Source organism: Pelodiscus sinensis, chromosome 6 (genome assembly GCF_049634645.1).
Source record: "Pelodiscus sinensis isolate JC-2024 chromosome 6, ASM4963464v1, whole genome shotgun sequence".
Taxonomy (NCBI): domain Eukaryota; kingdom Metazoa; phylum Chordata; order Testudines; family Trionychidae; genus Pelodiscus; species Pelodiscus sinensis.
This window is the reverse complement of record NC_134716.1, coordinates 81229112-81246168: the sequence shown is the minus strand read 5'-3', so window position 1 is coordinate 81246168 and position 17057 is coordinate 81229112. Positions and strand designations below refer to the sequence as shown.

Here is a 17057-nt window from a genome sequence, read left to right as displayed (position 1 = left end):
GAGGAAGGCAGTTGGGTATAATCTTATTTCTTTGCCTAAGACTTTAGCTGCTGCTAATAAGCAGGGCTTGACAAAGTATTGAATCTACTCGCTCGTGGCGAGTAGTTTTCAGCCGTGCACCCCGTTCATTTGAGGCACACACATGCGCAATGCGGGTCTTGCGCATGCGCAGCACGGGGCTAGTGAGCGGCTTTCACCGCCGTTCGTCAAGCCCTGCCAATAAGCATACACTGAAATTGAGGTTCTTAATGGGTGAATAATTTTAGGGCTGTCAAGTGATTAAAAAATTCAAAGGGACTTTGCAACAGTGGATCTGCGGATTAGATGGAGTCCCCAGCTGACCCCGGGTTCTCCTTGCACTGCCCCTTTGAAATGCTGTTTTGGCGTTTTAAAGGGGCAGTACATTTGGAGCCTGGGATCAGCTGAGGACTCCAGCTGATCCCCCGCTCCGCGTTGCAAAGACCCTTTGAATTGCTGCACCTATGGGCAAAATCCACTTCTCATGTCTTGCTCCAACACTTCTGTTAATGTACCCCAGAATGTTTGCTTTTTTTGCAGCAGCATCACAGTGACTCATATTTAGCTTGTGGTCCACTATGACCCCTAGAACCATTACCGCAGTACTTTTTTCTTAGACAGTCACTTCCTTTTTGTATGTGTGAAATGGATTGTTCCTTCCTAAGTGGAATAGTTTGCATTTGTCCTTATTAAGCTTCACAAAATTACCTAAGAACATTTCTCCAATTTGTTCAGATCATTTTGAATTATGACATTGTCCTCCCAAGCAGTTACAGCCCCTCCCAGCTTGGTATCATCTGTAAACTTAATAATGATTTCCACTAGCATTCACTATGTTATGCATCCCTTCATCATCAAACTTCTTGGTGAAGATGGAAAGAAAGAGATCATTAAGCATCTCTGCTACTTCCAAATTTCCTGTTACTGTTTCTCCCTTTTCACTGAGCAATGGGCCTACCCTGCCCTTGGTTTTCCTCTTGCTTCTAATACATTAGAATGTCTTGTTACCCTTTATGTCTATTGCTAGATTGAGCTCATTTTGTGCCTTTGCCTTTCTAATCTTGACCCTGCTTACCTGTGTTGTTTGCTTGTATTCGTCTTTTGTAATTTGACTTAGTTTCCACTTTTTATTTGACTCCTTTTTATTTTTAGATCATGCGAGATCTTCTGGTTAAGCTATGGCAGTCTGTTGCCATACTTCCTATCTTTCGTACGCAGTGGAATAGTTCCCTTAGTAATGTCCCTTTCAAAAGCTGCCAACTCTCTTCAGTTGTTTTTCCTTTTAATCTTGCTTCCCGTGGACCTTACCTACTAGCTCTCTGAGTTGACTAAAATCAGCCTTCCTGAAATCAGTTGTCTCCATTTTGCTGTTCTCTCTTCTACCATTTCTTAAAATCATGAACTCTATGATTTCATGATCACTTTCACTCAAACTGCCCTCCACTTTCAAATTCTCAACCAGTTCCTCCCTATTTGTTAAAATTAAATCTAGAACAGCTTCTTCCCTATTAGCTTTCTCTACCATCTGAAATAAAAAATTGTCTCCCATGAAGTCCAAGAACTTATTGGATAATCTGTGCCCTACTATGTTAGTTTCCCAACATATGTTTGGACAGTTGAAGTTCCCCATCACCACCAAATTCTGCACTACGGATGATTTTGTTAATTGTTTTAAAAAAAGCCTCATCCAGCTCTTCTGCCTGTGTAGGTGGTCTGTAGTAGACCCGTAGCATCATCAGCCTTGTTTTTTTACCCCTTTTTTACCTGAGAGACTCTCAACAAGTCTATCTCCTACATCCGTCTCCGCCTCAGACCAAGTATAAACATTTTGAATATATAAGACAACACCTCCTCCCTTTTTTTCCCCACCTATCCTTCCTGAGCAAGCTGCACACTTCTGTACCAATATTCCAATAATGTGGTACCAATATTCCAATAATGTTTACTATCCCACCTAGTCTCTGTGATACCAAGTATGTCATACTTGTGTTTGTTTATTAACACTTCAGGTTTTTCCTGTTTATTTACCATACTCCTTGCATTTGTGTACAGGCATCTAAGATACTGATTTGATTTTTGCTTCCCAATTCTGTTTTATCCCTCCTTTATCTCAGCTATAATAGCCCATACTCCCTTCCATTTCGAGCCATCTTCCAGGCGCCATATTTTTCACTTACCTGTGGGCTTTGGTCACCTGCCCCATCAAACCTAGTTTAAAGCCCTTCTCACTAGGTTAGTAAGTCTGCATCCAAATTTTCCCTTTCCTCGAAAGGTGAACCCCATCCCTGCTTAGCAATCCTCCTTCTTGAAACAGCATCCTGTGATCAAGGAAGCTTTATACTCAAGCTGAGTTACAGCATTCTTCCTCTGACTTCCCTAACTCCTTATGAAACAAGGGCTACAGGAGTTGGAGTAAGAAGTCCTCCACCTCAACATAATTTCGATACTATGTCTAAATAACTGCTTGCTGCGTAGACACAGACTGTGCTATTTTGGAATAACATCCGTTATTCCGAAATAATGCTGCTGCTTAGACATAGCCCCACACATTACAGATGGGAAGGACGTAAATCAATAGATGACTCCTTACCCCTGGTTTAAAGTCCAGTGGTTAGACAGGATATTTACCATTAATATCCCAGAGATTCTTGAACCTGCTGAACAATACTTCTGAAACCAAAGGCCAGAAATTGTGTCTAATGAAATGGATCAATAAAGCAGAAGGATGAAGTTCCCATTTGTCTGGATGAATCTGAACGTAAATAAATAATTTATGCTGATAGTTGTCCCTGCAGCACAATTCTCTGACAAAATCAAAGATGATGTTTGGATCAGAAGTAGATTCTGAGAGCTTCTTTCCTGGTTGTTTTTAATACGCTGCTGCTGGCTCTATAAGAACGTGAAAAATCTTACTTCTTTAAGGATCTACTGAAGCAAAGAGAGGACACGCCAGAATGCTCTGGAAAATGTTTTCTCTAGAGTTACATCTCTAAGCCATCTTAGTCACAAGACTTCTCCTAATTCTCGTTTGCACATTGATTCAGAGAACAAAAACAGCTGTAGTCCATGAGCTCATCTACGTGTCCAAACATCAAAACAGGCAGAAGGAGATACGGCCAGGCATCCCTTTCCCCTTGATGACAAGCTGAGAAGAGCACAGGCTACATTATTATACAGGGTGATGCAATGGCTGTTCTCAGGATCTCTAGGCAGCACTGTATTTGAGACCCATTGTCTTCTGAATCTCCTACTGAAGAGGTGGTGACTCATTACTGCCTCCAACATAGGTCTGCATCTAAGAAGTAATGCTGGCTCACACACAGCAGTACAATCAAAACAAAGCTTTAAAAAGCAGATACCTACTGTCGGTGGATAAAATTATTTAAATTATCCAAAAGTATTTAGTATTCACAGGTGATTACCATGTAGTGCTGTGTTGGTAGCTAATGTTCCAGATAGTCTTACCATCCAACTACAGTACACACCTGATGTGAGCACTAAAAATATACCTACATGTTTAATCAAATCCTTACAATTAAAATTATAATGTTAATTAAATACAGAAATCTGTACACAATTGTCATATTATTTCCAGTAAGTTAAAAACTTTCACAAGATGTCTGGATTAGATACTTCAAATAATGGAAAGGGTTCAATTTAAAAGAAGATTCGGTTGAGCAGTACCGTTAAGATGCCGTGAAGCCACTTTTGATCAAGTCTTCATATTGCAATTTTTAATTTTTCTAAATAAGGGTAAGATAAAAGTTTACTAAGTAAGAAGTCTACAATGTAAAATTAATTCACTGTAAGAGAAGGGAACATTAAAATGCCCATTTTGAACCAATGGATGTGCAAGAAGAAATTACATCTGCTTAAGTTGCTCCTCCTTCTGAAATTCAGACAGAAGCCAAGTCAACCACTCTTATTCTCATGTGTAACTATATCAAATCAGAAGAGAGTTCAGCACCAAAAAAGGCATCTCCTTTAAAAATGGAAGCAGAGGGTTCAGATGTTGGGTGATGAAGGGTAACTACTATTTCTACATTTTCCTTTAAGATTGCAAATTAGGAGTATTACAGTAATATGAAAGATAAAAATATTTTTAAAATAATGTGTTTCTTACAACTATTAAATGAATGTAAGGACACCTTATTGTCCTTTACAGGGAAAATATATAAATTTACCTTAATCAGTCCTAGCAAAGGGATTCAAAAATCTTACCTTTTTGTAAAGTATACAATGAGGATGGATCATCTAGAATTGATGATCAGTGATCATTTTTCCATGCTAAAAAATATTACCAAATCTACTAGCTAGGAATAAATAAAAAAAAACCCTGAATGTGTGTGTGTGAGCTACCAGAAATCCTGAGGCAAATACCTTGCGGGAAGCCCAACTTTTAATCAATCATAACTTCTGGGAAAGGGAAGAATGTCGTGACTCTTAAGAGGCAGATGTCCCTATACCCGTGATCACCAGGTCTGTGGTGTGGTGGGGGTGTCGGCCCCGGAGGAGAAGTACAGCGACTTTCCTGCGCTGCAGGAGGGGTGAGTCGGCCCCGGAGGAACGCGGGGGTTTCCCTGTGCCGCGTGAGGAAGGGTTGGCCCGGGAGGAGGTGTGTGCGGGGGCTTCCCTGCGCTGGAGGGGGATGGGAGGGTGTTGGCGTGGAGCAGGCGTGCGACGGGGGAGTGAGGAGTTGGGCCCATAGGAGGCACGTGCCGGCTTCCCATGGGGGGGGGGAATCCTGGGAGGAGGCGGGTGCAGAGGACTCTGCCCCACTGGCTCCGTTCCCTGCCCTCCTGGCACCCTGTTCCCTCTCTCCTGCGCCCTGTTCCCTCTCCCCAGCCACAGAACTCTGTCCCCACTGGCACCCTATCCCCTGCCAAAGCACCCACTAGCACCCTTCTCCAGTACTATGTCCCCTGCTTCCACCAACACAATTGGGGCCACATTAGTGAAGCTTGGGGGGTAGGGGGGGCTGGAGGAGGGTTTTTTTGCATCTCACTTGTGTGGCCCCAACTGACTTTTCTGTGGGTCAGTGACCCTTGACTCAAAACAGGTTCCCTGCCCTTCTCAGAAATAAAGACAATGCAGAAACTTTGTGTTTGACATAGTATTTTATTTAAAAATGAAGCCTGGCCAACAAACCCCCAATTGGGGCCAAGCCCCCATCTGGCCACAGCATCATAACACTCCTGCACTCCCCTTTCCCCCAGACCCTACATTGGAGCCTATCATACACTGTAACCCCCTGCTCTGAGTCCCTCACATACCCCAAACCAAATTCCTGAACCCTCACATCCACAAGTCTGTGGCTTGCTTAGTACCCTAACCCGATATCTGACCCCAATACTGCCTGGCCTGGAGCCCCCTCCCTGAGCCAGTGTCCCCTTATCCACCTCCTCCTGCATCCAGATTTCCTCCCAGAGCTTCCTCTCACCCCTTCCCACACCCAAATCCCTCATTCCCACCCCAGACATACTGTCTCAGCCCAGCGAGGGTATGGCTAGACTGCAGGAGTTTTTCAGGATCCCGGAGATATCCCAGAAAAACTCTTCTGCATCCAGGGATGCGTTTGTTCTTCCACTTCTTTTAGTGGAACAGCAAACATGATCTTTCGGTCACCCCTATATTCCTCTTTACACAAGGAATAAGGGAGCTTCCAAAAGAAAAGATTTTTCTGACATTTGGTCCAGTCTAGACAGGCCAAATGTTGGAAAAACCTCTTCCTACAGAAGAATTGAGGAAAAAAAGCAGCAGTATAAGGGTTGGGGATAGCAAGTGATGGAGCAGAGGAGAATAGAGAGGGTGGGGCTTCAAGAAGGGGGGGGCGGTAGATCTTGGCTTGTTCTATCATTTAAGAAGTAATCTTGGGTGTAAAAAGGTTGGAGGCCAATGCCCTAGACCCTCTCTGAAGGGAGTGGGGTCATCGTCCACATAATCTGGTTAAAGGAGCACCTAAAAATTATCAAGTGCCTCCCCTTCTAATTTCTGAAAGGGAAAGGAAGTACTCTTTCCTACGCCAAAGTTTCCTGAGAATAGGGATTGTGGTGTGCAGTGTAGTTGTAGCTGTGCTGGTCCTCACCTTGTCTCTTTAATGGGGTTTGGTGTCTCTATAGCTGAGAAGGAAGCAATGACAATTTAAAGTGACTTGTGGGGATGGTGTCAGGGGTAGCTGGACTCTGTGGTGTGGGTGGTGGAAGATGAATGGTTTGGGATAGGACTGCCTTCATGAGGCATGGCTGACTGGCAGGTGATGGAAGTTAGAACCAATAGGTACACCCCTCACTTTCTGTCTCCGACTCTCTGCTTGCTACTGCTGCCACCTTATGGCTTACCTGCTCCTCCCAGATTCCCTTTTGCTCACACATACAGTTTCTAGTAGCCATGAACTGCAATTGCAGGGCCATTCCTGAAGCCCAGTTATAGCTTAAATAAGTATATGTAAAGGGTTAAATTAGTTTAGCCAAAATCGTATATATGCACTTTACACAAAATGCGAAGCATGTGTATAGCAGTTGTGGAAAGGCCTTGAAAGATGGTATGTTTGATTGCAAATACTGGACCTGGACTGTGACTGATAGGAGAAAAGTCATTTTAGAAGTCCCAGTTATTGAAATTGTTTCTAACCAGTTTTAGCAAAGAAAAGGATTCAGGAAATAACAGTCACAGTCATAGTTCTGAAAAATAAGGTAGTAAAAGGTAAAATATTGAGAGACTGTTGCTAGTAACTGCCTGTCCACTGGGAACTTGGCAATATGGGCTCAAGCGTACCCAGTGCTAGTTCTGCCATACACTTACAACTGCATGTGATTGTATGCATGGGATAACTGCTTGGCCACCTAGCTCCTGCCTTCATGTTTTCACAATACCATTTAAAGAGTATTAATTTGGAGTTCCAACTGTACCTTATAAACGGAACTGCCTCCAATGATCCAAACTACATCTATCTTACTTTTTAACTCTGGAGAGTCGAGAAGAACTAAAGCATCATCCAGACTTTTGGCAAGACAATGTGCTCCTTTTGGGGTTTCCCTAGAAAAATAAAATTTTATTGTTTAATATCTGTAGTGTATGTTCAACACAACAATTAGTGTAATTTAAATAGATATTTTATATTTTGTCTAAATTTGTTTATAAACACATCCAAATACATTTCACATTTAGCACCATCTTGAAGAAGGTAGGTTTTTTTAAATAAGTTTAAAAATTCCCATCATACAATGGAATAGAATCTTCTGCATTACAAATCAGCATTTTATTTTAATAAATGTAATTAATTACATTGTATTATAAATTATGGGATTTACATTTTGTATGGGTTGTTTATTTATCTAACGCAAGAGACTTAGATTGATAAATCTAATCAAGCAACTAGACTTCTGTTTCAACTTGACCTCTACTACAAATCACACTTTTCATAATGAAACTAGACACACAACAATCCTCTCCCTATCCAAAATAAAAACAAGTTATTTTAATTCTTCCCTCTCCTTGAAGAGGACTATACTAATTTGAATGTCAGATTAGAAAGTATGCTCAAACAATTCAATATTTAAATCACTTTAGGTGAACTAAACTTCTGTCAACGAACACAACTCTTAACAATAAATTAGGTTTGTGTGGGTCTTTGGCTATTTCAAGAAAAAGATTTGTAAAATTTATTTCAATATAAAATGTTTTCAGCCATTTTTTATGTTCTAGTCAAATGCCCATAAACCCTCTACAGTACTATGTATGACATGAAGGCTGCATGTTTATGTCCAGGTATTTTGTTTCTTTTTAAGAGGAGCAGAATTAGGCCTTCCCTTTATAGACCAATACAATGGGTAATGGCAGTGCTTTTTTGTGTTTTTAAAAAAAAGAAAAAGTGCCGGTACTCCAGGGGAAAAGTTGTTGAGCTCTGACTGGAGGTGCCGGTACTGCATACTGGGCAGTACTGTCACAAAAAAAGCACTGGGTAATGGTGATGCAATGCTGAACGGGTTATAAGGATGTTAGCGGCTAGTCAGCTGTTTCACGGATAAGCAATTGCTTATCAGTTAATAGTCCCGGTTAGTTGCAACATCCCCCCCCATCCCCGCATGCTCGGCATTTTAAACTCAGGCTGGCTCAGTCTCAGACTGTCGGTATGACTTCTAAATGAAGAGCATGCAGGAGAGCTGCCTGCCACCCCACACTGCTGCCTCTGACACAGGGAGATTGGGTCCCCTCTGGACAGGGGCTCTTGCTGCCCCACAATGCTGCCTCTGTATCAGAGGTAGCAGGGTGAGGTGGCATGGGGCTCCTCAGGAGTGGGGCCAGGAGCTGAGAGTGTATTGGCTGCTGGTCCTGTCCCCTGGGGAGGTGGGGAGAACATTTTAGTAACTGTGTAACCACTAAAAATTGTTGCAGTTATATGATTGTTAAAATAAACAATATCTAGTGTCCCTAATAGGGTTTTCTCTTACAAAAGTTCATATTTTGGATAACTGCATAAAATTTTAAATGCTGTAGATTTAGGAACAGATGTGTGACATTGCTTAACCCAATTATGGGCCGCACGATGTAATGTAGCTATAATTAGATAAAAACATACTTCTGCCCTGCTGTTCCTCTTTACTGTTTGGGTGCCTGCTCCACCAGATTTCCGGTAATCAGTCTGTTCTCTCAAACATTCTCTCGAACCATTTAACAATTTTGGCTTCTGACGCGTTTAATGCGCTTCTTGTCTCCTTAGTAATGAAAACAATTATATCACCCAAACCCAACAACCTTTGCATGAAAAGCGCTGCTCTAGAAGCTATGAATATTAACTTCACCAACTACTATATGTAAAATAAACAAACACCCTCACCACTTTAAGAAAAGCTCTAATCTGCATTTCACTCTTCTCAAGTGAGATTCCTTTCTACTTTTATTTTGGCTCCAATTTACTATGAATTAATCAGGTGAAGTATGTAATTTGGATGGATTACAATTTAACTGTATTTGTTTCTACTGAGCAGGATAGGAGGAGTCAATTTCTCATCTCAAAATAGGGGAGAATGGAGAAAGAGTAAGTAGGAATTATTTAACTTGCAAGACATTTACATTTGTTAGCTTCTGGTTATGGATGTGTACAAGTTAACATTTAATAATTTAAAAGGGGAGTTGCTTGTGACTAGGGAGTATGTAGCTTAAGAAAAGCATGGAGCAAGGCTCTAAGAAACTGGAATTATATGTTTCCCCTTAAAGGCTATTAATACCCAAAATTAAAACAGAGCTAAAGAGAACCCCCTCCTCACCCCAAAGCAACATAAGCAATGAAATTACTAAGCAGTCAAGAAACTGCAGAAATGTGATTTTTGGGGTCATCCATGGAACAGGTTTAGAACAAACCACGATTGTCTCCCAGTAATGTTCTAGAGGCATCAGCTCCAAAGGTAAGAGGGTAAAACAATTTCCAGACCCAGACCTGGCTAACAAGTTGGCTAATTAATTCCAATTGTAATGTGTATGTGAATGGAATAACAGTTCCCTGAGAACTGGATTATATTACATGGGACATTAATAAATTTCAGAGGATAACACTTTTTTATGCCAATCCCACTATCCCTGTATAATATGAGGAAGGACTGCCAAACTCATATGGATACCCATTGATTTCAATAGTGCTCCATGTGAGCAAAGCAGTCTGCTTGTATATTACACACTGCAGCACAGGGTTCTTTGCAGTTGGGACTGGATTTGAACTGTTGACACAGGCAAGCATTTCACCTCCATCTCATTAAGCCATCCAGTAGCCGTTACGATGATCCATAAATGTCTGGGAATAAAATTAGTTTCCTTCTTTCCTGGAAATAACCTAATCTTTCCCCTTTATATAAAGAAACATTATGGACAACGATTAGGCTGTTATTTCATGTTCTTGAATAACTAGGTTATGTCGGGTAATAAATTATTACTAGAGATTTTTTGATAGGTATTGCACACAATCATTCTACTGCTAGTGAGTGTGTGCCTAGCTGATGAGTGTCTGTGGGTATGTCTACACTACCCTCCTAGTTCGAACTAGGAGGGTAATGTAGGCATACCGCACTTGCTAATGAAGCCCGGGATTTGAATTTCCCGGGCTTCATTAGCATAAGCGGGGAGCCGCCATTTTTAAATCCCCGCTGCTTCGAACCCCGTGTAGCGCGGCTACACGGGGCTCGAACTAGGTAGTTCGGACTAGGGTGCCTATTCCGAACTACCGGTACACCTCGTGAAACGAGGTGTACCGGTAGTTCGGAATAGGCACCCTAGTCCGAACTACCTAGTTCGAGCCCCGTGTAGCCGCGCTACACGGGGTTCGAAGCAGCGGGGATTTAAAAATGGCGGCTCCCCGCTTATGCTAATGAAGCCCGGGAAATTCAAATCCCGGGCTTCATTAGCAAGTGCGGTATGCCTACATTACCCCGCTAGTTCGAACTAGCGGGGTAGTGTAGACATACCCAGAGATTTCCCCCCTCTCCTCAGTACGTTTGCAGAGCCCTACTAATATACAATCTCTGCTTAATATCCACATGTACCTGCATCCACTCATTTTTGCAGATACACGTTTTGTATCTAGAGCTGTTTCCAGACACACTTGAATGGGTGTTCCTTGACTCAGGAAGCACAGACTTTTAGGATTGATAGACAGGCAAACACAAAAAGGATTTTCTATACAAAATCAACAAGATTGAAAGCAGGTAATCTAGTAGAAGTTGATTTTTTTTTTTTTAAGGAGAAACATAAGAGACAGGATGCATGTTCTGTTTATCTCCAACCCTAAAGATGTTAAGTATCGGGTATACTGACTGAATAGTCAATGCATTTTGCATTGACTATTCAATTAGTTGATAGGGCACCTCTGCCTTTGAAGTGTAGCAACAGCCCTACAACTGTTGCTACAGTTCAAAGGCCAAAGCGCTGGGTGGAGCCTCAAGTCAGCTGTGGACTCCCCTGCTGGCCCTGGGCTCCCTGCAATGCTGCCACTTTGAATGCCGTGAGGAACCCAACACTGGGCTGCCTGCAGCATTTCAAAGCGGCAGCACCGCTCGGAGCCTGGAGTCAGCCGGGGACTCCCCAGCTGATCCTGGGCTCCATGCAGTGCTGCCACTTTGAAATGCCGTGTGCAGCCTGGGGACACCCCAGCTGGCTTGGGCTCCATGTGGCATTTCAAAGTGGCAGAACCGCACGGAGCCTGGGGTCTGGCCCCAGGATCCACTGCAGCTTTGAAGTACTCCTCCTTCTCCCCCACCCTTTGCTACCTTTATATGATAAGAGGCAGCAAAGGGGGGGGGGGGGAAGGGAGGAGAGTGACTAGTTGACTATCCTGTCAACTAGTCCTTCACCTCCTTACCCAATCCCTCTCCACAAAATATTATTTTACAAATGATTCCAGGTAATTTAAGACTGGCATTTCATAGCTGTGTTTACTCCAAAGTTAACACACTACATAATCAAAGTTAAATTTGAATGTTTCTTCATCATCATGTACTTATGAGATCATCAAGATTAGTACTTACTTGAGCTCTCTACTAAGCACTATATTAATTCTATCTTTTAAAGGGCGATTCTTCTCAGGAATCGAGAACCAAGTCCTCCTACCCATTATCAACACATTCTGTTTACCTGTGTAATATAAAAAAAATAAAGAGTTGTAACTTAATACACGATCAAAGTTGGTGGTTTAGTGACATCTAGAGGACTCAACTGTTTAAATAAATTCAAAGAAAAATGGGGTTAATAAGTTTAAGTGCAAATTGAAAACCTTAGCAAGACTAAATGCAAATAAAACATCAAGCTTAGGCCCAGATCCTGTGATTACTTCTATGACTAAAATAGCAACATACATAAAGTGTTTTTAGGATCTGGGCCTTGCTAGGCACTCTTCAAGTCAAACAAAAACATACGTTTTAATATAACTATATACTTTATAATTAACAGTACTACCTTCACTATCCAAAAGAAAATAGCTTCACAGCTGCTTTGATCTGGCCCTAAGTTCCTGAAACCCTGTTTCTTTTCACTAGAACCAAATTACAACATGTTCAGTATCTGCTATTGAAACTCAAAAGCATTTCAAATATCTTTTTCACAAAAATATACAACCAAGATCTCACAAACTTATAGAAAAACAATTCTGCCATTGCAAACATTTCCAGGAAGCTAATGCAAACCCAGGAAACAAACTCACCTACATGAAATGAACGGGACTGTTTTACAAAGCTGTACTTTGTCTCAAACTTAACTATTTTAAAATGTTAGTGAAAAAAATAAGAATAGTCACACTACTATTCAGTGTACTAGTTTAGTAGACCACTACCACTACATGATGCACTGTGTGAACCCAAAGTGTACAAATGAAAGCACTGACAATCATGCATAGAATTAGGTGTAAACTGAAGCTACACACAAGCACAATAATGCTGGTAAAGATAAAGCTTTTGGAAGCTTATTTAGAAACTTTTAAGTGATGATACCTTGTATAAACTCTTGAATTGCAGATTGGACCTCCCTGATCCAGCACCCTGGGGACCTGAGCAATCCCAGATCAGGGAGTTTGCCAGACCAGGGGTGGTTAATGCTCCCCTGCTGGCTGTCCTGTTTCTGGCTCCTTTCCCTGGGGCCTCAAAGGCTAGGGCTCCCCACCCTGCCAACTCTGACCCAGGTGGGGCTCCTGTCATTGTCAGGATTCCCAGCTGGGACCACTTGGCTGCTAGTGCCAGGGTTCCCTGGAGCTCTCCTGTGGGGCCTCTCTGCCACCGCCGGTCCTGCTGCCTCTAGGGGTTCTCCAGCTGCCACCTTGCCTTGTTGCCACTGGGGAGTCCCTTGCCAGGGCCAGGACTCTCCAGCCATCAAGGTATCCCAGCCACCAGGGGTTTCCTGGGGTTCCCCTGTTGGGCTGGACCTGATGCTGCTGTGGATTCTCCGGTTGCCTGGCCCCATTGCCACTGGGAGGTTCCCCAGCCATGGCCTGGGCTCTCTGACCCACATGGCCCTGCAGTTCCTTAGTCCAGCTGTTGCTGACCTGGCTGGGATTCCTCAGCCCTCACTTTCTCCCAGCTGGCTCCCCTTCCCAGCCTCTGTGGCTCTTGGGCAAGGCCATAGGGATGTTGCTGGACCAGAGAGTCCTGGATTTGGGAGGTTCAGCCTGGAGCCTGCTTCTCTCCTCCCACATTCAATAATTATTTCATTTTGAGATCTAATTTAATAAGCCATTCATTTCTCTTTGCAGCAATAACAACAAAATTGACAGCTACATACCAATATGCATATAAATGTCATGCCAAAGATGTGCACCTATTGCACTGAGGTGAAAGGGAAGGAGTGATTTAGGGTTGTGGTCAAGCATTATAACTTTAAAAGGGATGTTGTTCAAGAACACTGTCATAGTTGGGGCAAATTTGCAAGAATTAAAACCTCAGATAAAATTGTAGCTACATGTTCAAATTAGATTAACATTAGGTATTAGGATGCTTCTAAATGAGTAAATTAGGACTTGACTACATGGAGGTTGTGCACTGGTTTAAGTTGAGTTACTGGGCACCTAAAACACGAGCATGCACGTGATAACGCATCATGCAATGACGCTGTACTTACTGTATTCTGGAATGCTCTTGCAAAGTGGACCAAGTCTGCTGCAAATTGACTTTGTTTGGTCTGTTGTTTGTGTACATGAAACAGCTGCACATCACTTTTGCATGCCTCCAATGGCTATTCCACATCACTCTGAGGTTGACTTATATGGACTTCTCCATTTACATGTGTGCCTTCACCTGCTCTGGTGTCAAGTTCATAGAGTAAACCGTTCTCCTTTGAGCAACTGACACATGGAGCCGGATTTTGCCCATTTACTCCTGGGTTTGAGTGTTTCAGCATTCTTGTGATATTACAGAGATTCTACTCCACAAACATCACAAAATGCTGCAGCTCTCGCAGCAATTTGGGGAGCAGCATCAGTGCAGGAAGATCTTGTGGCCCGCTACTGTAATAAAGACCTGTGTGTGGACACTGCAAAGAAGATGTCTGTGAGGGGTCATCAATGGAAGTGTGGACACTGCAAAGAAGATGTCTGTGAGGGGTCATCAATGGAATGCCTACCAGTGCTGAATAAAGAGTGCACAGTTCAGAAAGGTTTACATTAAAATCTTGGATGCAAGGTAAACATAAGGCAGGATTCATGACATCTTCAATTTTATGAATAGGGTCCTATCAAATTCATGCTCTATTTTGGTCAATTTCATGGGTCTCTCTCTCTCTCTCTCTGTATATGTATATGTATAAAAATAAAAGAAAGTTTCCTGCAGAATGACAGAGTGAAGTCATGCATCACTCCATGTCCCACAGCCCCTCCCTCTGCCATCAGCCACGTGGCCTCCCCTTTCCCCTATGCTTTGCAGGAGCTGCAGCCATGCAGCCTCCCCACTCTGCTCTCCCCTGTGCTGGAGGAGTGTGGGAGCTGCGAGTCTTGTGGCTCTCAGGACGTATGGCCTCGTCCCTAGTGCTCTAGTAGTCGTGCAGCCTCCTGCCTCCCTGGTGCTTAGGGCCAGGGGGAGCGACCCGGGCTCACCACTGCCCAATTCCTCTGGCCGCTGGAGCAGGGAGAGATGTGAAGTGGGTAGAGCCAGGTTTGGTGAGATTGGGGGAGGGGGGAAGGTAGAGTCTAGCCTGCCCCCAGCATCCAGGAGGAGAGAGCTGGGGCAAGGGGCCTTGGGATGGGGCAAGAACTGAGGCGACCTTGGAGCTCGACCCTTCCCAGTGACCGGGGGTAGGGGGAGGGGGCTAGGGCAGCCTCAGATCTTCCCTGGTGGTGGTGGGAAGGACCTTGACCCAGTCCCTCCTGATGGCTGGGGGAGGGCGGAAAGCCTGGCCTGCCCCTCCCCATGGCCGAGGAAGAGCCCATCCCAGCATCTCCCGGTGGCTGGGGGGAGAGCACAGCAGGGCTTTGGCCCACACTCCGCCCTCCCTGGTGGCTTGGGGCAGAGCTGGGCATCACCTTACCCCAGCCTTGGGGGTGGGGGAAGAATGCAAAAATCTGGGGCTGGGAGAGTCAAAGAACTCCCACGAGCTAGGGTGGCCTTGTGGCTGGGCCCTCCGTGGTGACCGGGGGCAGGAAGGAAGAGCCAGGTTAGGGTGGCCTCGGACTCTCCCTGGTAGTGGGGGAAGGGAAAGAACCTTGGTTCAGCCCCTCCTGGCGGCTGGGGGAGCCCCCAGGAGAGCCAGGGCTGTGTGGGGAGGTCTTGAGGCTGGGCCCTCCCCCAGTGCCAAGTGGGAAGAGCCGGGTCCAGGGCAGCCTCTGACCCTCCCTACTTGTGGTGGGGAGAGAGCTGGGGCCAGGTGGCCTCAGCCCCAGGCCCTCCCCATCCAAGAGGGGGGGGTTGGTGAATGTAGCGAGCAGGGGTGAGGTCCCGTAGTAGGATTTTAAAAATAATGTATTTGAGTTTTTTAAATCTGAAGTTTCATGGTGTTTTAATTGTAGGGGTCCTGACCCAAAAAAGGAATTGTGTGTGTGGGGCTCACAAGGTTATTATGGGGTGTGTGTGGTGGTACTACCACTTTAATTCTGCGCTGCTGTGTGTGGCAGCTGCTGGTATTCTACACAGTTTCAATGGGGTATATAAAAATACATAACATACACTAGACAATTTTATGGCAGGTCAGTTAAGACATATGCTAATAAATCAATATATTGAGGTTTATCCAGTTAAAAAGGTTGAAAGTTTCCCAATAATAAGATAGCTGGCATTGCTCATGGGTCTATATGATTTTGCTGGCATACACACTCTAAAGGAGCTAAAGTTTCTTAAGGTCATATCTGAACCAAGACAGTGAGGACACCCCAGAGTAGCGGGGATGGGGGGGGGGGGGAGAAGGAATGTCAAGTAGAACATTTTTTAAAAAATTAAGCCCTAAAAATATATATAAAAAATCTGTGCAGTTTGCATTTATTCTGAAGAGTTATACTATTCCTACCATTAGTATATAGATTTTTTAAACATTTGGTTTAAAGTTCTATGTTTTGATTTAGAGAAAATAAAAAACCTTTTTCAGAATATAAAAAGAGTTACTGTCTGAAGTAAACTAAATAGTTCAATTTCTACTTACATTGACAGGTGAAAACATGATAAAAAACGATTTCTACATCTTAATTAGGTCTATGTAATTTGTAAATTATTAGACTTTCATTCGGCTGGTCAAATTACATTCTAAAATAAACCCATTATGAAAACATAATTGAATAGAGCATGTGAGCTACACAGATAGTTCAGTGCAGCAGAGAGGTTATCAGTGTAAAAAAACTTTGTAACTAGAAGGTGAAAAGATACACTTGTAAACTTATTTTATACTAAAACAGCAATAAAATCAATGTAATCAGGGAAAAGTTGCTAATATTTTCAATTTAGTTACATCACAGAAACACATTTTTAATAAGTAGAAGCCTAAAACCCAAATATTACCTTCTGCAGTGGTCATCATAGTCATTCTTTGAAAATATTTAAACTCATTCCTAGCAAAAGAAAAAGAAAAAATCACAATGTACTGGGTGTATGGATTTTTTAATGATAAAGAAAAATATAATTTAAATACATTTTAAATAAATGTAAGCAAGTTTATAGCCGCTGAGGTGTCATGCTGAATGCCCTGGAGCCTGAAGTCCTCGATTCATCTAGCTCTGCCGCAGATGCTGTAGTATCGAAAGCTACAGTGCTGAGAACCCGCCTGAAATCTCAACGTTCCCTCCTACGTTCATGTGAAGAGAGTGATCCAGCGCCCAATGCAGGCTGCTGGGACCGAGCCTGGGCTGGGACCGCTCACGCTCGTTTCCTACAGGAGATCAGAAGATGCTGCTCGCTACTACTGATCCGCCTGGCTTCGGACACCGGACAGAGAAAGGCCTCACATGCAGCCAAGTGACCAGCGGCCAGACCCGCTAAACCTCCGTCCTACAACGCAGCGCCGACAGCCTCCTCCTTGCAGACTACGCCCCCCAGCATGCAACGCCCCCTACAGAGGCAACCGACCCCTAGGCATGGAGAGCGTGGCACCCT

General features: G+C 43.6%; 1 protein-coding gene across 2 annotated transcripts in view; it reads right to left on the bottom strand.

Moving 5' to 3' along the window:
• DHFR (dihydrofolate reductase) overlaps positions 1-17057 on the bottom strand; it is a 48991-nt gene that overhangs the window by 31739 nt on the left and 195 nt on the right. For both annotated transcript variants that reach the window (XM_075932227.1, XM_006124331.4), the window contains exons 2-4: positions 16467-16516; positions 11532-11637; positions 6927-7053 (exon numbers count right to left, since the gene is read on the bottom strand). In XM_075932227.1, coding sequence (XP_075788342.1) covers positions 6927-7053; positions 11532-11637; positions 16467-16516 — 283 coding nt within the window. The remainder of the gene's footprint in view (positions 1-6926; positions 7054-11531; positions 11638-16466; positions 16517-17057) is intronic.